This window comes from Equus asinus, chromosome 5 (genome assembly GCF_041296235.1).
Source record: "Equus asinus isolate D_3611 breed Donkey chromosome 5, EquAss-T2T_v2, whole genome shotgun sequence".
NCBI lineage: Eukaryota > Metazoa > Chordata > Mammalia > Perissodactyla > Equidae > Equus > Equus asinus.
This window is the reverse complement of record NC_091794.1, coordinates 47,420,737-47,442,622: the sequence shown is the minus strand read 5'-3', so window position 1 is coordinate 47,442,622 and position 21,886 is coordinate 47,420,737. Positions and strand designations below refer to the sequence as shown.

At 40.7% G+C, this 21,886-nt stretch overlaps 1 protein-coding gene across 1 annotated transcript in view; it reads right to left on the bottom strand.

Moving 5' to 3' along the window:
• Positions 1 to 1,253: 1,253 nt before the first annotated feature.
• The window catches only part of NCEH1 (neutral cholesterol ester hydrolase 1), a 53,570-nt gene continuing 32,937 nt past the window's right edge, over positions 1,254 to 21,886 (bottom strand). Inside the window, exons 2-5 of the mRNA XM_014866847.3 lie at positions 18,024 to 18,252; positions 16,058 to 16,127; positions 5,887 to 6,058; positions 1,254 to 4,014 (exon numbers count right to left, since the gene is read on the bottom strand). Coding sequence (XP_014722333.1) covers positions 3,397 to 4,014; positions 5,887 to 6,058; positions 16,058 to 16,127; positions 18,024 to 18,252 — 1,089 coding nt within the window. The 3' untranslated portion in view covers positions 1,254 to 3,396. The remainder of the gene's footprint in view (positions 4,015 to 5,886; positions 6,059 to 16,057; positions 16,128 to 18,023; positions 18,253 to 21,886) is intronic.

The window sequence follows — 21,886 nt, the reverse complement described above, 5'->3', positions numbered from 1 at the left end:
TAAGTGTGAAATTACCAGATTTGCTCGTAATGATGGAGTCAATTTGAGAACTTACCTCCGGTGGAATTGATACTTTGGCTGAACCAGTTCAAATCCAAATTCATTTGCGCTGTGATCATCCCTTCTTAATAAGTGTATTGAAAAGTCCCAAAATAATCTCAGGGCCTGCCTGGCTTTAAGAATCTTCTCGCCAGTCCAAGGTAGGTTTCCCCAATTTGAGCAGCACATGCTGTATCGAGACACGAAATGCATGTGCTCAAGGAGGCCACTGAACCAGCTCTCGGGGACTGAAAGGCAGCTGGAGTACTCCAAGGGGCAGAAGATTTAGAGGGCACTGTGGCTAGGGATCTAGGATATAGAGGGAAAGAGAGAGATGGGAGCCAGAAAATGAGATGACGCACATTCCCAGATGGAGCCATTTTATTTCCAAACATGAGTCAAAACAGACACATACTTTCCTGCCTCCACACTGGATTTTCGTTTTACAAAACAGATTTGCTACTAAAATCCTTCATAAAATCTGCCTTCCCCTTTGCAGTGGGAAATAAGCAAAAGGTCAAAGGTTAAAATGGCATGCATAAAATATTATATCCACCGAGATAATTATACAGTTGTCTTAAATTTTTCACAAATAGATGATAAAACATTTACACGTCACTATATTTTGCAGCACTTCAATATTTTTTCTTCATATATTTATGTTCATATTCCACAATGATATTACAAAAAGACTATCAACTTTTTCATAAAATACGAAAACAAAGCAAAGCCATAACACTAAAAAAAAAAACCAATCTGCAGAGTATAAGGTTTTCTTTTTTATAAAAACAAAAGCTAAAGAAAATGAACTCACCCGAACCAAAATGTCTTCAACATAAACTCTGCAGACTTCCCAAAGGAGTTCTTAGAGCTCAGAGCTCGGGTTGGGTTAGCCTCTCTTGTGTCTAGTGGTTATTGTGTATCATGATTTGCAATTTTTATTATTCCAAGGAAAATTTCAAGGAAGACCTTAAAGCAAGGTCTGAGGTGGGATACAGTGCAAGTTGTTAGACGAATTATTTGAATATATAAAAGCTTTAATGAAACTCAAGTATTTCATCAGAAACAGTGGTTGTCCTCTTTTTTCTTTCACTTCCTTCTCACCTGAGAAAGCCCTTTAGAGATCCGGAATCATTCATTGTCTGCAATTACCGTAGGATTTGCCTTGCAATTCTGAGAAAACATCATTTTAAGGAACTCTGTGTGTGTATTACGTTTTCTTTGCTTTCTTAGATGTAGGTAACCAAAATAAATCCAAACATTGGTCCCTTCAAAAGGTGTCAAAAAGAGTAGTATTAAATGAGAAGGGTAGCTATTATAGAGTAAGAACTAAAATCCTAGGTTTACAGAAAAAAAATTTTTCGATGATGCATGAGTCTCTGTATATAGAATAATGACCTACAAAAAGAGAAGAGGCCAATACAATTTGCCAGTCTGACAAAATGGTTGGAATTTATCATTGGAAGAGACCTCAGAGATCAAATAACTCAATTCTCTGATTTTAGAGGAAAATGAAAAGAGGCTCAGAGATGATAAATGACTTGCCTGAGTCCATTAGCACATTAGTTTGTATGATTATTTTTATATACACACAGGCACACACACACAATGTTGCATTTACTTCTTTTTTGTACATTAAATGCTTACACAATAAATGAAAAGTGTGCAAATTTTCATTTGTTATTTCAATGCCAAAAATATTTCATCTTTCAAATGAGTGAAAAGGTTCTACTTTCTCTCCATGGACGATGTCATTGTATCATTACTGCCGCTCTCTGCAGTCCCTGCGCGGATGGGGGCAGAAGTAAGAGTGAAAGGAAGGAGGGCAGAGCGACTCAACTTAGTCAGAAGTGCAGTTTCTTGCTGTGCTGAAGACGTTCCCACTGGCAGTGAAGCCTTTACATGAAGATAAGCTTGGGCTGTTGTAACTTCTAGACCTGGCTGGAAGGAGTTAATGAGAGACGTAGGCAGCTGGCGCCAATGTCTGTCCTTCACCCAGAAGAATAGGAGCCAGTGCTCCTCCAAACAGAGAGAGCAGAGATGAGCACGTGTGTCTTGTCTGAGCTGTAACTATAAACTTAGGTGACTTTACTAGGTGTCGTCATAGTTTCCAGTTATTTTAATTTGCATACGCATATAAACATCAAAACATTTAAACCTAATGTATAGTAGTATTAATAGCTATTTTACCTCTTTTCATAAATTATATGTGGATATAATCCCAAGGTAGATTTTAAACTCTAAGATAGTTTTTTAAAAATATCATTATTTCTAATATTCTTTACCAACATTATCCTGAAAAACTTAAGTCTAGCTACATATTTTAACATTAAATAACTTAAAAAAATAAACAATACATTATATATACCAAAATAGGCCCACTTTAAAGCCGTGTAAGTGAAAAAGTTGTTTTCAAGAATAAACTAGACCCTCTAAAGGTATTTTTCATAATTTTAAACTAATATTAAATGGATCTTCTTTTCTGACCCTGCCAAATATATACACACTGCTCTTGGTAATTTATGTGAGAAGTATTCATTATGAAAACAGTAGTTTGGTTCATTTGTTTTTACTTGTTCTGTAATGGAAAATTTATTCTAAATCTAAATAACTTTGCTCCCAAAAGATCTCTCCCAAGGAGATGGTATAACCAAAAAATGTAACAATGTACATATATTCAGTGCATGCAAACCTCCTATTTTCCAATAATAGTGGTAGAAAGTAACTTTCAAGTATCATCATAATCCAGCTGGACTTATAGATAGCTATCTCATAAAATTAACACTATAAAGGAAGAAAGTCTTTTGAGAAACCTGTCCTTGCTAGAAAGCCATTGCCGAAATTCCCATAGGAAACAAAACCATCCATTCATGAAGAACGGAGGGCACGTGGTACCCAGCACTGACCTTAAAGTGCACGCATTTAACACTGCTCTGAACTCAAAGCAAACTCTAGCAAGTTGAAGAAGAGCCTACATTTTCTTAACTCATTCAAGGTCACTCTATCATCCACAGCTGGAAAAATTTCTTCTAAAAAGAACTTCTTAATGAAGGCAGGACCCAGAGCTATTTCCAGCTCCTAGTCCTGCTTTCTGCAGCTGTGGGTATTAGTAGCAGTTTGGCTAAAACAACAAGAAGACAGAGACTGGTCCACTTTGAGAACCAGATTTCAGATGCTTTTGCACTTAGATTAGTCAAATGCATTTAAAAAAATTAAATTAACATAAGTCTGCAGGGAATAGAGATTCCATAACTCACAAGTAACAAGGGGAAATTAGTCGACTAAAAAGTGCATGTCTTTCCAAAGCAGGTGCAGGAGGGTCAAGAGGGGCTCAAGCATTCTAGAAACTTCACTCCTTTACAGGTTTTGATCCAGCCACTTGATGTAACTATTCCTAGTCCGGATCCCCACTGAGAAGTTGGTGGGCCAGCTGGTGAAAATCATGCACCCGTGGAAGCCATCCTCGAAGTGATCGAGGGTCACCTCCACACCTGCACTCTCCAAACGCTTTGCATACATGAGCCCATCGTCTCTTAGGACATCGTGCTCACACGTCAGAATATAGGTCTTTGGGAGGTGCTGCAGGACTTTCTGGTCTGCGATGAGCGGGGCAGAACGGGCGTCGAGCAGCTGAGGGATCTCCTGGATGATCCTGGCGTTGCCGGTGGTCTGGACGACAGGCTTGTAGTTCTTTGTGACAGATGGGGGCAGGAGGGCTGTCCAGTTGAGACGGGCCCTGAGGGCGACAGCCTCTTCTACATCCAGGGAAGTGTGATTGTTAACGGTCATGGCCTCGACGAAGTCATAGTTGCCTTTTAAGTAGTCCACCCAGTACTTCACCATGACGTACCGGGGCAGGATCGGGCTGTTCACATTTTGCTGATAAGAGGGTGTGTTAAAATCTAAAGCTTGAAGAACTGGATAGATTAAAGCTTGCACTTTGAGCTTGTTTTTCAGGTTGGCATCTTGACTAATCTGGAGAAGAAGCAGCAAACATTATTTCATTTTGCATGGCTCTTTTTACAGAAACATCTTATAAAGTAGTTGAATGTGTTACTCTGAATCAAAGGAGTATAAGGGTTAAATTTCTGCCAGGTATTGGTATTAAGTAACGTAGTTTAAAAAATAATTAATTCTCTATCCCCACCGCCACCGCCACCCTATCGAGCTGCTAGCTACTTACTGAAAAAGGGATGATGTTTGCAACTCATCGTTTTGAGGGAACACTTCAAAGGTACGTGATCTCTCAGGTCTTTAAACCCCCATTAATACTTATATTTATCTTTTGGCACTTAGCACACTCTGATGGGTGCTATGGATGGAGAATGCGTGAGTCTTATTTAGTTTTGCACTGCCTGCAAGTCCCCAAAAGGCAATGGCTTACTTGGGAGAAAAAAACGAGTCTGACTCTTCCAGAGGAGAGGAGTAGGAAAAGCTAAATGAGCAGATGATAGGACTCCAGAGAGTTTTAGTAGGACCTCAGGGTACCTCCTCTGATGAGCATTTAGTCTTCATGCTGGGAGAACGCGTGAGGATTTAAAGAGTGCTGACGATGCACCTTCCTTTCTACTTAACGAGCACACGCCCCAGAGTGGTTGACATGGAAATTTGAGTGAATCCCCCAGCTCAGCAGACCTCAATTCTCCCAGGCCTCCCTGAAATGTGGATACATTGCCTCATTTTGTAAGTCTAGTGTCTAAGATGATATATTTTTTCGTGTAACATCCAAAAGGCAGCTAACTCAGTCACTGTGTTTCATAGGCAACTAAACCATCTTCAAGGTCACTTTAGCCGTACAATTTTGTTTCACACGGGACTTTAGAACCCTACTGGGAAGATGTAACTGCTCTGTAAAAACATGAGGAAATAATCAGTTAATAGTACTATTAATATGTGCCAAGAATTACATCATCTCACTAAGTCCTGGCAATCGGATGGCATTATCCTCTTTCTCCTGAGGCTCAGAGAGGTGAAGGGACTTGCCCAAATAGTTCTCGAAGAGGGGAATTGGATTCTCTCCCAGTTCTGTCTGGTTTGAAAGCCTATGATGCTCTCCCCACTGCACCAGGACCTCCTTCTTACCACATGTGGACACAGGGATAGCAAATGTGCCAAGGCCAAGTGGAGAACCAAGTTCTTTAAACATAGCAAGGGAGAAAAAAACCAAGGTACACCACAAATAAAAAGGCAGATGCTATTTGAGGGTACCCAAGGAAGTGTGGAGGTGAGAAGACAGAGATGCTCTTCTTAAGTTATTTAATCCATAAGAGGAAGGAAATGTACTTATCTTTAAGTTTACACAGCCACCCTAAATGTTGGCTGCTATTAGAGAGAGATACCATTTTCAAAGAAGTAACCAGGTAAGCTCAGATTAACTTGTGTTATGACATTTAATGTACCTGAACCATTTACTTTTTTTATATTAAAACAAATTGAGGGAAACACTTTTTAATTTGGCTCAAAATTCTAAGGAAACAATCTTAGCGATTGGAATTTAAGCAAAAATACCCTGTTTTGCAAGTCCAACATGGAAAAGCAGAGGGGGGTACTTAATTTTCACGTATATCCCTGAGAGCAAGGGAGCCCTCTAAAATGTTAGCCCTTCCTTTCACATTAATTGAAATCAGGGCCTTTACAAGGACTCAGAAATGACACTTCTTTCAATGACCCCTCTTCCTACTTCAGAAAGATATCTGAGAGCTCTCTAAGTGTGGTCATCTGAATAACTTGGCCCCCTAGTGACAAGCCCACCTGGCTAAGCCTTTGCCATGCACAGTAGAGAATATACTGGTCTGTTGGATATTATCACGTGCCCTCCTACACCAGCACCTCAGGGCAGCCTGTTACCTGTTGGCCCAGCGCAGCGGCGAGATTCCCACCAGCACTGTCACCAGAAATGCCAATTCTGTCTGGGTCAACCGAATACTTGTGTAAGACCTCTGGCTGCAGGAAGTACTTCGTGGCGCGTACAACATCGTTAATTTGTGCAGGAAAATAAACCTTTGGAACTAGCCTGTACCTGTGAAGACAAAAGTTGTATTCATTGAAGGACTTCACCAAGTCTTTACAGGCCATTTAAAGTTTAAGAGGAAACTGGTTCTTTTGACATTAGACACAAACAGCTAAGGAATTAATATAAAAATAAAACATCCATTTTCTGGCAAATCAAATAGTTTAAAAATGTAATGATTTTGTATTGGCAATAACCTTTTTTTTTTTTAACTGTAAGCCACCAAACGAAACAACAAACCAAACCAAACAGTCCCCCTACCACCACCACTAAAGCAAAAACGAAACTTCAAAGTGAAACGCAGATGTTGATTATTAAGATATGGATAGAAACACAATAGATTTTGGAATTTCATTTCTGGAAGTCAGTGTTCCATTCACAACTCCTCTGGGTTAAAAGGTGACTCGGCAGCATTAACCCCTTTGTTGGTCTTAATTAAAATTAACCCTTTTGTTGGTTTAATGAGTCCTTATGGCATTCTTCATGATTTACTTGATAAATATAGTAAAACTGTACTCCACCGAAGAGGTCATGCCAGCCGGACATTAAACCCAAGCAACGCACTCACTGACTGGAGGCTGGAACTAAAAGGCTACTCGTCAACCAACAAAAGGGAAGCCAAGTCTGCCAGACGGCCCAGGGCAGGCCCTCTGGGACACTGCTGGGGCTTTTTCTACTGCCCCACTTTGTATGATCAGAGTCCCTTTGGGATCCTATTCTGCACACTTAGTAGGATTCATAATCATTTAAGAGTTCCAAAGAACCCTGGTTTTGTCAAACGTCCCAACCACATCATCTTACAAATCCATATTGGTAGTCTCAGCTTGGAGCACCCTCTCAGGCTCCATGCTCCTTCCTTGCTTATTAATTCTCACTCATCCTTTAAGCCTTGCTCGAGAGTTTGGCCTCCTCCAGGTGGCATTCTTTGCTTCTGGGGCTAAGTTGGCTACCATTCCTTGGTGGTACTTTTTTTTTTTAAGCTTCTTGTTGGTGATGAAGATTGGCCCTGAGTTAACATCTGTTGTCAATCTTCCTTTTTTTTTTCTCCCTAAAGCCCCAGGACACAGTTGTATATTCTAGTTGTAGGTCATTCTAGTTCTTCTATGTGGGATGCTGCCACAGCATGGCCTGATGAGTGGTGTAGGTCCACACCCAGGATCCAAACTGGCAAACCCTGGGCCACTGAAGCAGAGCGCGCAAACTTAACCACTCAGCCATGAGGCCAGCCCTCCTTGGTACTTCTATGTGGTGGGGTATATTGTTGTTCATATTGCCTCATGCAAAAATGATTTCTTTCTGTATTTCCTTGAACGAGTGTGTTCTCTGGTATCACAGACCGTGTTTTAGTCATCACTGTGTGTATCTATCAACGTGCTGGGCACATAATCATCCATTCAGTAAACTTTTTTTTTGAGTATTAACATACCTTCATTTTACAAATGAAGAAAGTGAGGCACAGAACAGTTACTTGATTTGTAAAAGAAGTTAAATGCAGATCAATACAAGGTTGGACAGAAACTAATTACTTGATTAAAATCTAATAATAGTTAAGACTCAGGTCTTTAATTTCCATTTTATAATTAGCACATTAATTTTTTTCAAAGCTACTTTATATAAGGCCATTAATTTCCCCCATATAAAATCCAGATAATTAACTAAATGTATTGACATTAAATGTAAATACAATAAAATGGACAAATATTTGTGAAATACCTAGATAAGTAGTGAATGCAGATCTGGTCATTCAAGAATTACTACATTTTAAAACTCTAAATTCAATAAGAAATTCCCTTAGTGGTTGCCTTATAACAGATAAAATAAATTTTATAATTTATTTCTTATTTTTCCTTCTGTGATGATCAACTAATCATCCAAAATGTTTCTGCTCTAGTTGGTTTCATTACGTCTTAAAGCTGCTGTTACACTTGTCCAGGCATTAATAAAGGCAGAAAGGAGTAGGAGTACACCATTTTGTCCACTAGGTGGAGACATCTCACATGATTCTATTTACCCCCAATTCCGGGATGAGGTCTCAATTTTTTAACTTCAGTATTACGATCTCTGAATTCTTTCAACGAAATAAAAACAAAGCCCTTCATGACTCAAGTTTTGAAAATAAAGGCTATTTGTCTCAGCAGGATTCCACATATCATGATAAACTGTTCTCTTGGTGGCCCAGAGGTCAGAACATATTCTACTAGGACACATCCATGGATTAAATTTTCTGATGTTTCATAAAAGGTCTTAGTGACTTTGAATCAAGATAAATTGGTAATCTAAAAGAACACACTATTGCCTCAAATCTTACCAGTCGATTAATAACTGGCTCAGATAACAGAGTAAATATACTTAAAAACAGGTGATGATGCAAAAGTCTTTCTGGTGCCCTTAAAGATCTATCTTCTAACCCCTCCCCTTACCTTGGTTCAAGCTGGAAACATTCTCTACTGTTATTCAATAAGAAGGGACACTGTTTTCATAGACAGGAGAATATAGTGAAACTAGATATTTCTGAGGTCACCTAGCCTAAGATGAGCCTTCGGTAGCTTGAAACTGACCTGAGAAGGACAGCCAAAGTTCTGTAATGTCTTTCTAGACACAGAAAACAGAGACGGGAGGAAATTTGAGTGGTATGGCCAAAGAAAGCATGCATAAATATATTTATCTGCTGCTTTCGTTCAAAGCTATGTCCCTGCAAAGTACTGCCTTATTTTTTTTAATTTTAAAATTCGGGATCTTGAGTTAAAACATCTGATGAATTTGCAGCAAATATCGTCTCAATTTGCCAACTCACTGCAGAGATAAATGACTCTGCAGTGCCAGCTTCTGCCGATCTATTACTGTGCACCCCTCCTACCAGAAGAACAAAATGTGGTGGAAACTCAGGAATGAGGTTTAATCAATTTAACAAATGTGTACACTCTAGAAAAATTATCTTATTCCTGCTAGGCAAGGCACCTCGCCAGGTGCGTCTCACTTAAATAAAGGAGCAAACCTGCGGGCTTAAGGACGAGAGCGCAAGGCCCAAGGAGGATGTGTAACTTGTCCACGGCAGCCAGGAAGTGGCAAAGCTGTGATCTGACTTCAAGACCCACATATCCCCTCTTCCTTTAAAAATATTCTCAATCTTCAAAGCCCACAGCCTTTCGAATAGGTATGTGTGTTCTCATTATCTCACCAAAGCAGTAAATTCTCAAAACTGTAGATTTCTGACATCCCAGAATGTCTGTCATGATTTCAACGGTTTTGCAATATACTCTAAACAAACCACCTAGCACAGTGCCTGGCACATGGTACACCTTTAACAACATACTTTTCTTCTTTCCAAACAAAATTTGAAATATTTATTTCATACCTTTTACATATAAAATATATGTCGTATAACACTATCTGTGGTGGGGAAAGTAATAAATCATATGGCTTTAAAAACATAAAAAATTGTTCCTAACTCACCTACTCATCTCGCCAAGCACTCCACTTCCTATATTCTATGCATAGCTCAGAGTTTTCAACTCTATATGCACCTTAGGATAATCTTGGGAGCTTTACGAAAACACTGAGGTTTGAGTCCCTTTATAAAACACGCCAATTCATTTGATCTGGGTGGGGCCCAGCCTACTTACATTTGAAGAAAAATTCCCCCAAGTAACTCTAACCTGCAGCCAGGGTTCAGAAACAGCACCGAGTCCAGCCATATTGTCACTCTCCTTTGAACACATCTCCCTGTTCCCGTTCCCAACGCATTGGCCCCTTTTTCCACCCCCCACGCCCTTCCCCAGCAATTCCTCATCAAATGTTCCCATCCCTTAAGCCTCATCTCAAGTGCCACCTCTTCCACAAAACCTTCTAAGAGCCAGCCCAAAGTGACCCTCTTTCCTCGGAGCCCTCAAAGTCTGTCTCACAAGAGGTCATAACACAGATACCTCAACTTCCTCTAGAAATAGACAAAAGGTCATAATGATATACTAAAGAGTTTGCTGAATACCCGCCTGAAATAAGCAGCACCATTTCTATGATTCATTACTTACTTTATTACCTACTTTATTAACGGTGACCAGAGAGATGGAGCAATGCTCAGAAGGACTGACAAATTGCCCCTTAAGTCAAAGGCGGATGTCACACACAAGCCTAGGGTTGAGGGGAAATGCAAGGTGCTCCAAGCCTATGGAAGTTGAAGCCCTGAATGACGCTAGTGTTTTAAGAGCGTCGTAATGCACATTCACCCTCCAAATAACCTAACTGGGAAACCAGTGTCCAGTCTTCTGCTGTGGGCAAGGACACTGAGTTCTCTTCTTGTGCTGCCAGTTAGGTGAAAGGTACATGTGACATTCTGCAATGAAAGTATACTCCTATTAGATTCAGCAGGAGAGAGAAAAAACCTCATTCCTTTTTTTGGTCTTTTTTTTTTTTTTTCCTTTTCGCCATCTCCCAGGAAGAGCTCAATAGATTCATCTTGAGCACATAAAAAGGTTAATATTCTCCTCAGTCTCAGAGAAGCCGCATCTTCAGTAGGGGTTATCTGAATCGAATCAGTAATTACATCCACATTCTGCTCTCTATCTGAGGGAGAGAACTCCAGAAGAATAATCTATCCCTCTAACAGGTGGGAGCTTCCTTCCCATTATAAGAACATAAAATAAAATTGCTAATGGATAATTGTTTTCCTTTCTGTTCTTAAGAAGTGGCTTGTGCATAAAGGTTGAGGGAGGGTCTTCTTTTCTGTGTCTATTCTCAAAATTGGCCCCTGGAGATAGCAAGGGAGAGCAGAGATTACGAAAGCCTTGGCTGACTGGACAAGAACACCATTCAAGAGAACCGACAGAGGTCAGAATGCTTCACCGAAACCCTAGGAGTGACCAAGCCTAGAATTGTGATCCATTCAAATGATGCAATTCTCTCTCACAGGGTTCACAATATAAGACTTTCTGAGACATATCTATGCACACAGCAGGGAGCTCCCAGGGCTCTCTTTGTTTATCTAAACTGCCTCCTCCCATTCAGATGCCAACCTCGCCTTTAAGCTCAACGGTAAATAGAGAGCCAGAGCACTCCCCAGGAGGAACAGAAGCCCGAAGCCCGAGCAGGCTTGGTGCTGAGTTCTTCTGGCCTCTTTTCTCTGTGTCATTTCAGAAGCTAAACATAGCTCTGTAGGGTTCAGGCGTGGGTGGAACTAGGCTTCAGAACCTCGCTGTGCTTTGAAGTCATGGGGGTTCTGTAGCTGCAGCACAGACTTTTTTTAAAAAGCTCGATTACAAAGCTCCAATTTCCCCCTAGGAAACTCTAAAAGACCTACATGACAAGAGAGACACCAGTTGATTTTTTTATGTTAGTAGACAACAGAGCCAAGAAGACATTAGTTATATATATGTCTGAAAAGGAGAGATTCATTAGTTAACGATAATGAAGAAAATAAAACAACTACTTCTTAAAAGAAGCCACAGTACCATCTTTCTGTGGTATTAAATTATTTGTGATGCTGGCCTTCAGGTTTGCTAAGTCGGCCTGGACCGAGTTGAAGGAAAGTTTTGAGCAAGATCTTCCCTTTCTCGGAGGGGAACCCTTAGGAACCTGGTCTGCCCACCTTCCAGGGCTGCCCAGTGGGAGAGATGCATGAGGATTTCTCCTCTCACGACTTGGAGGAAGAGCAGGAAAAGGAGCAGGAGGGAGTCACAGCTAGTCACCGGTGCTCTGGGTTTTTCAGAGTATCTTATTTGAACATCTATTTATCGCGATGCGTATTGTATTATGCCTCCTAAAACTGCTGTGATTTTGTCAGCTTGCACTCAGCTGATTTTACAGATGAAAAAAACAGAGGCATAAAGATCCCATTGCTTACAACCCCGTTAGCAGCAAACTAGGATAAATGCTCCCGCTTCTTCTCTGTCTTCTCTAGCAGCATTCTTCTGTACAGCTCTGTAAAGTTTTGTTCCACCTAACGTTTGGTCGAATGGGAATGGGTTTCCATTTACATAAAATGGAGAGTTTGAGCGTAGTAAAGACTTAATTAAAAGAAAAATACAAGTTGAAACAGTTTTCCACACACAAAAAGCAACATATATACCTTGTAGAATTTAATAACAGAATTTATAGAATTAAACAGAACTTAACAATATCCAACATGCCTAGTTTGTTATTATCCTGCATTTATCTTTTTGGGGGTTTTTTTGAGGAAGACTAGCCCTGAGCTAACATCTGCCGCCAATCCTCCTCTTTTTGCTGAGGAAGACTGGGCCTGAGCTAACATCTGTGCCCATCTTCCTCTACTTTATACGTGGGACATCTACCACAGCATGGTTTTGCCAATTGGTGCCATGTCCACACCCGGGATCTGAACCGGTGAACCCCGGGCCACCAAAGTGGAACGTGCGAACTTAACCACTGCGCCACTGGGCCAGCCCCGCATTTATCTTTTAAAAAAAAAAAAATTTAAATCTTCCTCTTCCCTTATGTCTTATGGTTCTAGTGTTGTGTTTTATTATTTAAACTACAGGTAAAAATGTACAATGTTATAGCTAAATTGCACTGAAGTTTATGAAAATAAGTTTATGAACACAAAATAAGACCTTCCCAGATTACCTAAATAAGTATACATCCATGCATTATAAGGTGAACTTTTTCATTTATATAACAAACTTATTAAACTTATTATGCAATTAATATATAAAAATAGCACAGTGTTGCAAAAGCTACTGAGTAGAAGCCAATGCCTGTTTTTACACCTTGAGACCTTTATTTACCTCAGTTGCTGGGCCTCTCCCCAGGACCTTGAGCCAGCACCAGTGACAGGAACTGAGGCCTTCCAACTCCCGGCTCTCACTTCCTGTGAGGTGATTCCATTACCAGGGCTGCCCCCAACCTTTGCCCACCAGCTTCCTCAGATTATGACTTTCCCCAAGGCCATGCCCCAGCTGAAGCAAAGCCATGGCACCACTACCCACCCCCGTGGGCCCCGAGGATAAGGAGCAGCAGTCTCCAGACAGCCTCCCTGCCAGAAGAAAGTGGAATCCAGGAGAACCAAGGGTCCACCATGCTCCTGAAAACTCTCAGCACCAGCCACCCTATTTCTTCTTTCCCTTTGTCATCACCAGAAGTGTGAGTCCCTCCATCTGTCTTCTCTCATATTTCACTCCCTTAATGCTCTGTCTCCTTCCCTTCCTCCCAAGCCTTCTTATTACACCACTTTGGACTTCTATGACCAACTCATTTTCTCTAACTAGGTTCTGCTCATGCTTAGGAGCTCGACAAAAGTGATATTTGAATCTGACACTTCAAACTAGGTGAGATCTTACCCGTTAGATGCCTCCGTTACTACTTACCCCTCTACTTCACATTACTTATCACACTTAACATTGTAAGCCCCATGAAGGCAGGAATTATATCTCTATTACTCACACTGTTATATTACCAGAATTTAACATAGTAACTGGCACATAAGAGGAATTCAATAGATCTTTATGGAATAAAAGAAAGAAGAAAGAGGTGGGGAACGAAAAGAAATACATTCCCAAGTTAGACCTCTGATTATACTTTCCAAGAGAAACATCATGATCATAGCATGCATGCATGTTCTAGGCCTTGTACTGGGTGATGGGGCCCCAAAGGAAAGAAGATAGGATTTCTCTTCCCAGTAGCTCCCAGTCAAGATGCACAGGAAAGGTTCCTAACCTCATTTTGCACATGAGGTTAAATGACCTGCCTGAGGTCACATGGTCATGAGTAATGGTACCCGGCTGCTACGGTGATGCCTCTCAGTTGATAAACTTCTGGAGGCTACTGCAGAGATTAGGCACAATGGAAAGTTAAAATGAAAGCAGTCCCTTTTATGTTTTAGTTCTTTTTAAAAAATCATCTTAGAAACATCCTATCCATCCTAGTGTGTTTTATGATAAGCCAAGACGTAAAAGAACCCCTGTCTTATTTGAGACAGATCCTGGCAGGTGGAGAAGGGCATGTAGGATGAGCTTAGACATGTTGCCAATTGCTTATATTGAAGCCCTGGAGAGTCAGGCCTGTGTGGAGAATCTTCATGGTGTCCAGTACAGAAAGTCCAACTTTCCTCCTTTCCTCAGAGCTTCGAAGAGCTGGAGAAATCAGTAAAGGGCCCTGAGGCTAATTCCCCAGCATCAAGCTGTAGGGCCTTGCTCCATAATGGGGCTCAGCTGCTTAAACAGCTCCTGCTTTCCTCTGGCCTGCTGCCCAGGCCAGATGATGCAATCATTTACTTGAAAGTTCTTGAATTACAAAATAGAAGTGAGGGCCCTTGAGTGATCTGGAAGGCCTGGCCAAGGATTGAGGGAGGTCTGGCAGCTGTCCAGAGCTGTCTAGAGCCAAAGTCACCGAGGAGGCAGCCACAGCATCGCTCTGTGTGACTCTAAGGCCGCCGCTCATAGGATCCGAACTGCCTAAATGACTCAGGAGACCAGCCCTTCCAAAGGGACTGCAGAAGAATGCATTCTCTTAAGTCTCAGATCTGGCGTAGGGGCAAGGAGGAGATGAGCTATGAATGAACAGAGGGAGGCAGAGAGAAGAAGAGAGCTGGATAAGCTTGGGGCATGGAAAGTGGTTGATGTTGACATAACCCTGTCACATAGCATCATTCCATATTGGTCTGACACTGGACCAAAGAAACATAGGGGCCTTGGGGTGATTCAACCTGGGCTCGATTCCCCACTCAATCTATGTAACTAGCTGGCTATGTGACCTCGTGCAGGTTACTTAACTTCTTGGGCCTCAATTTCCTCATCTATGAGGAAAATATCAAAATATTTATCTTAGATGATTTACATGAGAATTAAGCAAGACTCTTTACTCATTCATTCTATAAATATTTATTAAATGCTCACTATCTGCCAGGGACATTTCCAGGCACTAATGATCAGCAATGATCAAAGCACACAAAAATCCCCCAAATCTCTGCCTTCATGGAATTTACATTGTCTACTTCCACCCAGTACAATAAATACATAATAAGTTAAATATATGGCCTGTCAGATGTTGATGACAGTTTTGGAGAAAAATAAAACAAAGGAAAACTGGGTTGCAATTTTAAATAGGGGTGTCAAGGAAGGCCTTGCTGAAAAGATATTTGAACAAAGATCCGAAAGAGGAGAGACAATGGACCCAATTATACTTGCATGGTGACTGCCGTGGAACAGGAGCTATGATTTTTGCATTATTACCATCATTACAATTCTTATAATTATTATGCACATTCTTCTCAGTTTCTCAGAAAAATGACTAGTCTAGAACAGAAACAACTCAAAACATTGACATTAATACTACTACTAACGACAATAATAACTACATCAACTAGATTTGTTGAATGCATTACTCTTTACAAAGTCTGAGTTACAGAACCTGACTCCACAGAAGAATAACTTTTCCATCTCTTGGTTGTACGAAAGATTCTCTTAAAATGCTGATTAGGTTTTAGATTTAAAGAGGGAGTAATCAAATCTATATGCTATAGACAACTGATTGCATATTTCTCTCAATTTCAGTTAATTCCTTTTCCAAAAGTTTCCAAAACTAAAATAGAAAGATAATTCGAGATCTTACAGAGTTAGCTCAAGAAATTCTAAGTTTGGGGCTGGCCTGGTGGCACAGCAGTTAAGTGCACGTTCCGCTTCGGCAGCCAGGGGTTCACCAGTTGGGATCCCTGGTGTGGACACGGCACAGCTTGGCAAAAGCCATGCTGTGGTAGGCATCCCACACATAACGTAGAGGAAGATGGGCACGGATGTGAGCTCAGGGCCAGTCTTCCTCAGCAAAAAGAGGAAGATTGGTGGCGGATGTTAGTTCAGGGCTAATCTTCCTCAAAAAAAACAAAAAAACAAACAAACAAAAAAGAAATTCTAAGTTATATCAGAAATCATTTTGTGTGATCTTGGGAAAATCACTTCACCTCTCTGGACTTTTACTTTATTACTTATAAAATGAAATAGCTAGATGGTTATCTTGGATCCATTTCTAAAAATTTTTTTTCTATGATCAGCATTAATTACTTACTCAATAGAGACAACGACAGCATTCAATTCCTCAGCCACTGCTGCACACAGTTCATCATAATACCTGATTTCTAAAAGACATAAAGGGGCAATCACCATTAAACAGGTTATTTAATACTGTCCATTCTTAAATTCTGCTAATTGTGGATTGTTTTTAGACTTGGACTTCAGCTATTAATCATAAACATAATAAAAAGCAAATGTGAACATATGTCTCATTAATAGAGTTACATGTACAAATACGCAAAACTTAAATCTGGTTTGTGCTAAAATGTAATTACTATAAAATAACAGGAAGCCTATATTAGATTACATTTGAATGTATTTTTAACTAACATTTATTTCATAATGAACTACATAAAAATTACCAAATTAATTCTGCTTTTCAAATGTATGCCTTTCCAAAAATCACGGCAACTAAATAGTTTCCTCCTTAGAACCAAAAAATTTTTCTCTTTTAATCCTCTTATTTGCTCAGTTCAGGGAAGTCACCAATTTGAAGACTATTGGATTCTGTTTAAAGCAACACATAACAAACTAGAATTTTAGGAAGTCAGCATTTCATAGAAAGAGGATCCAATGGTTCACAGTGACAGAGCAATTTTAATACGCAACAATTTACTCCCTTATCTGTTCTTCCAATAGATTAAGGGGTGGATTGTGTCAAGGGAAAATCAAATATTCCCTTATTTATAGGCTTTCCAAGGCAGTCTTAGAACCAGAAGTTTAAATAACTATGTAACCACCTGCATACCTCCTCCAGCCCAAGCTCCTCCTCTGGCAGGAGCGATCAGTCAAAATTATGTGGAAAAGGCTGACTCTTACAATCCACACCATTCCTGGCACCTACACTTCCTGATCTCCAACATAATGTCTGGCCTGGCAAGTGTCCAATGCTACTGACAATCTTTTCTAGGGAAGAGACTCTGTCTTATTCCTTTTTATATCCCCATCCTCTAGCACAAAATAGAGTGACCAAAGGTCGAGGTTTACACATAACTGTAGCAGTTTTTGTACTGAAAGTCCTATACCCCAGGAAACCCCTCAGCAAACCTACATACTCAGTAAACATCTGTTGAAAATGTGAACAAATCAGTGAATAAAAGAATAAATGATGAACATGGAGTTAAATGCAACGGGATTACTAGACAAAGTTATACTTTTTGGCCTTTGACACATTAAAAAAAAATAACATGTTATTAAAAAAAACCCAAAAGCTAGAACAAGCTGCCATTAGCTTTAAACTTAGGAGATGCCAAAAGCTCTGGGCTGAAGATGAGGAAGAAGCTCCATGACAATTACAGGCAGAGAGAAGCCCCTTACTACCTCCTGGTAGGCTTTCCACTGGGCTGGTGCACTTGGCTGCCCGCCATTTTGAATGTGTTCTGCTCATGAAGTAATCCAATGTTAAAGAGAATATTCCTGAACTCTGCAAGATTGTTTCCTTTTAACGGTGGCATACTTTATATATTTTCATCTTTGGTTTCAGAAGCAGACAAAAGGTTGACAAGTTAACATGTATACTTAGAAATACTTGTTCTATTTCATAGAAAGACATCTTCAAAACACAAGTTGGCAAAAGAGCTACAGATAATTCCCTCACATTCTGGCTCAATGAAACTTCACCTTGTTTTGCTGTAGAAAGCTACTGTCAACACTTCACAATAAGTTAGTCTATGGTTTGGGTCACTGGAAATATTTTCAAAACAATCTGCCTGAATTAACAACAGGCAAAAACCTTTATATAGGATAACCACATAATTAATCATCCAAACCAGGACCCTTTCAGTGTAAAAAGGGGGCACTTTCAATAATTTTGCTGGGACAATAGGGGTAACTGGGACTGTCTGGGGGAACCAAGTCAAATGGGCCCCCTCTCCTTACCCAATAAGAAAGTTAAACTCAATCTCACGTCTCTCCCAGGGCCAACCACAACCCCAGACAACTTGAAGGTGACCAGGACATACTTGCGCTTGCCAAGGCCCAGCCTCCTCCATGGATATAAACAACGCTGCGTCTCAGTGGCTCTCCTGGCTTTGGAGAGCCTTCAAACACTCTGACTTCCACACCATCAAAGTCAGTGTCGGTCACCTTCACCTGAGCAGATGACCATGCGCTTTTCTTGCTTAAAGAAACGATGATAAAATTCAGTGCCAGCAAACGATGGCTCAGGCCCAGGTAGTGTATCAGGTTACTCTGCAGGGTGAGGGAGGGAAGAAAGAGGGAGAGCACGTCAGCTTCCAACTTTGTCATCACCAGAGCAACACTCGCCAACTCAGTATTTGAATTCTCACAAGCAACGGCCACCGCACTTAAGGACTCAATGGCCACTTTGAACACAGTAACAAATTATGTTTACCTTCCACTTTTAGAGCTGACAAAGCATTTTCATACATGAGATTTCCTTTGATGTTCAGATCAGCTCTGAGAGGGAAATGGGACAGGAAATATCAGTCCCATTTTATCAAGAAGGCTTAGAAATTAGCTGAACTTGCCCATTTAACTGGATAAGTTGCATTCTGGGACTCAAACCTAGGAACTGTGAATTGCAGGATTCAACCCCTTTTCTCCCCCCCAAATCAGCACATCATAGTTCCAATTACATACTCTGAGCAGAGGAAGAATACTTTATTTAAATGTAAATAAGAGAGGAAAGCTTTATACTTACTGTAACTATTTTAAAAGCATTTCTAAGCTCATTATATATTTGTGTTAGCTTATTAAACATTATATATTATATATTTAAGTGTGTCTGGTTGTTCTGAAAGTAGGAGAAAGGAACGAGTGTGTGAGAGGGCAGGAGCCGAGTCAACTGTGGCCCTGGTATTTAGAAGCAAACCAGCTCAGACGTAACCAGGAGCTTTTCAGAAACGTGCAAACAACATTCAGCCTGCCGTCTCTTCTCCTTTGAACCCTGAGGACATCAAGCTCTGCATTAAGTGTTCACAGAAAGTTATTTGGTTGGAGAAGGAATCTAGAGAAAAAAGACCGAAGTCATCCACCCAGCAAAGCCCTGCAGAGTGTACTCCCCTCTGTCCGCTTCTTAGACCAGCTCTTCCTACTGAGTACACTTTCAGAACTGACCTCCCTGTGAGACTTAATGGCCACGGTTCAAAGCTGGAGAATTGGAAGCCAACTGGATACTAGCGACTAGTCAAACTAGAGAGGCCCAGAAGTGTCAAAGAGCGACTGGAAACTTTCCTGGCACAGAGCATGAACTTAGATACTGTATCTCCTGGTGGCTCTCAAAGCTGGGCAAGAGGAACAGCTGGAGACTAACAGCACCCTTGTGTAGAATATGAAACAGAACATTGATAATTAGTGAAATGCTTAATGCCATCATAAGATCAAGGAAACAATGTTGCTAGCAGAAATCAGGACTACATAAAGTCTGCAAGGCAACATAATCTAGCTTCCCAGCATGTGTAGGGGGCACGCTGCTGTGCCTTGAAGACGGTGCAGACGTGTTGTGACTAATCCCCTCGCCAAGCTCCTGAGCCACTTCCTCCAGTGTCCCATATAAAATGTTATTATTGTATACATATGCCCTGTTGTGAAAAAGGTTGGAAAGCCCCGCATCATAAAACCATTAGCCAGTGTTCATGAAAAACAAGAACGACAGGCAATTAATCTACCCCGAACAGCTATTCCAAGAATTCTATTAATAGTCATTTGTTGGCAATACAAGCAGCATCAGAACAAATGAATATTAATAAAGTAACTCAACTTCTATATGGATCAATCGCCCAGTTTACTGGAAAAGTTAAAACAACTGTTCTCAAAATGAAATAAACAATGTGCGTGTGTGTGCACATGCACACACACACATGCAGACGATTCTAGTCATCAATTTAAGGTCTTTGGCAAATTGGGAAAAGGCAATCATCATTGGAGCCTTGCGGTAAAATATCAGTCTAACTTGGGGAATATTGCGATCTGTCAGGGTACAGCTGAGAATCACTGTATTCACTAAGATTTCTAGAGTTCACACAATAACCCCTTGTCAACACTGTCATCAATTAATAGAGAACACAAAGGATCCTTCCATTTCTCAGAGGACAAGTGGCTTGATAGGCATGAAATAATAAAATACAAAGAAATGGCAGACTTGGCTGTGTTACTTTCAGGACTATATATTTTTTGGAGTTAAATGAAGGCCTTATTGAAGACTTAAGACAAATTATATGTGAGTTTCTTCAACGATGGGAAAGCTGTAAAACAAGTGAGTTGTCTTTACCAAACAGATTAGAGAGAGTGCTCATTTTACCGAGACTCCGCCTTGGGTTTCCTTTATGTCCTGCTTGCTCTGAGTGGCTCAGCCTTGACTCAATCTGCCCTTACCTTTCCAGAAACACTGCTGCTCTGTTAGCTTATGACCATCTGCATTAACAGAATTTCTGAACAACTATCTGCATTATTTACAATACTGACAGGATGGCGTGGGGGCAGAAGTGCTGACTGGAGAAGGGATAGTCTGTTTATGCAGGAAAAAAAGATAAGCAGAAGGGAGAAAGAAAGGGTGGATGGGTGGGAAAAAAAACCCCAGAAAGGTGCCAAAATAAAATTGTACTAAGGTTTGGAATTGCGTTGATAAAAAAGAGAATGAAAAATAATTATCCTAGAGATGGTATAGAGATTGATTCTCTCCATTTTCAAATTTTGAAACAAACAGTAATCAGTCATTAACCACCCTTATTATTATTATTATTATCATCAATAGTTATCACTGTCTGAGTGCCTACAGTGTCAGGGTAGGTTGTTGAATTCTAGGTACGATTCTGTGAGGTAGGGACTATCATCCTCCTTGTGAGGAGGACAGAAGAGAAGCTTAAAAACTAAAGTAACCAGTGTGGAAGGTGGATTCCGGAAACCACGGCGGGGAGGTTGCAGGACAGACAGAATTGCCCTAGAGATGTGGCTTAGATCCGTGGGAGCCCAAGAAACTGCTCTGAGTCCTATTCAGTTGGGGATGACATTCACATGTCTATGGGATGTCATGAGGCATGATAAAATTGTAAATATTATCTTTCTTCTCCAATATCTACTGTTTCATGTAGCTCTTCTCACTACTCCCCTCCCATCCCTACTGCCCAACAAGTAAAATCAGTAGCCACACCCACCTGTAGTTGTTATTCAGGGAAGGGTTATGAAAACAAATAGCAAATAAACAGGAGTGACTTCCTGATTTTCAAAAGCCTACATCCTTCGGAGAATTAAAAAAATAGACTGATTTAGAAGATTACATGATGAATAAGAAGACTCCTAGAATAGAAATGATTCTCTAAGCTAGGTGGAAAGTGTGGAGATGAAACGAAGAATGTGTGGATTGATATCTAAGGTCCAACGAAAAAAGAACCCTGGGACACAGCAACCTGCAGATATGCCTGTGGAATCTGAGAAGAGCAGGCATGTGCCCCACGCTCAGGTGGAACCTTTGAAAGAGGCAAGACTCTAGGGAAGTGTGACTGCAAGGTATGTCTAGGAAGACAGGGTCTCAAACGGCCTCGGAGTGTTCCTCAGGCTCCAGCTGGTGCAGGAGCAGCAGAGGGATTCCATATCCCAAAAAAAGACCTAAAAGTAACAAGGGCTGCATGAGTGTCTTGCAGATGGATCTGAGATAACCTCTCCATTATCCACGATCCATTATATGTTCTCAAGGGTCCAACAGGAATCAAAGAGAGCACTAATGGACCTGAAGGGCTCTTATAGATGAGAACACAGGATATCTGAGTGCAACTTGTAGGGACCACACACCAAGGACCAGATGGAACAATGATGTGGGCTGAAGATGAGTACCCAGATGGCCTTCCCCACTCATTATGCCTCAACA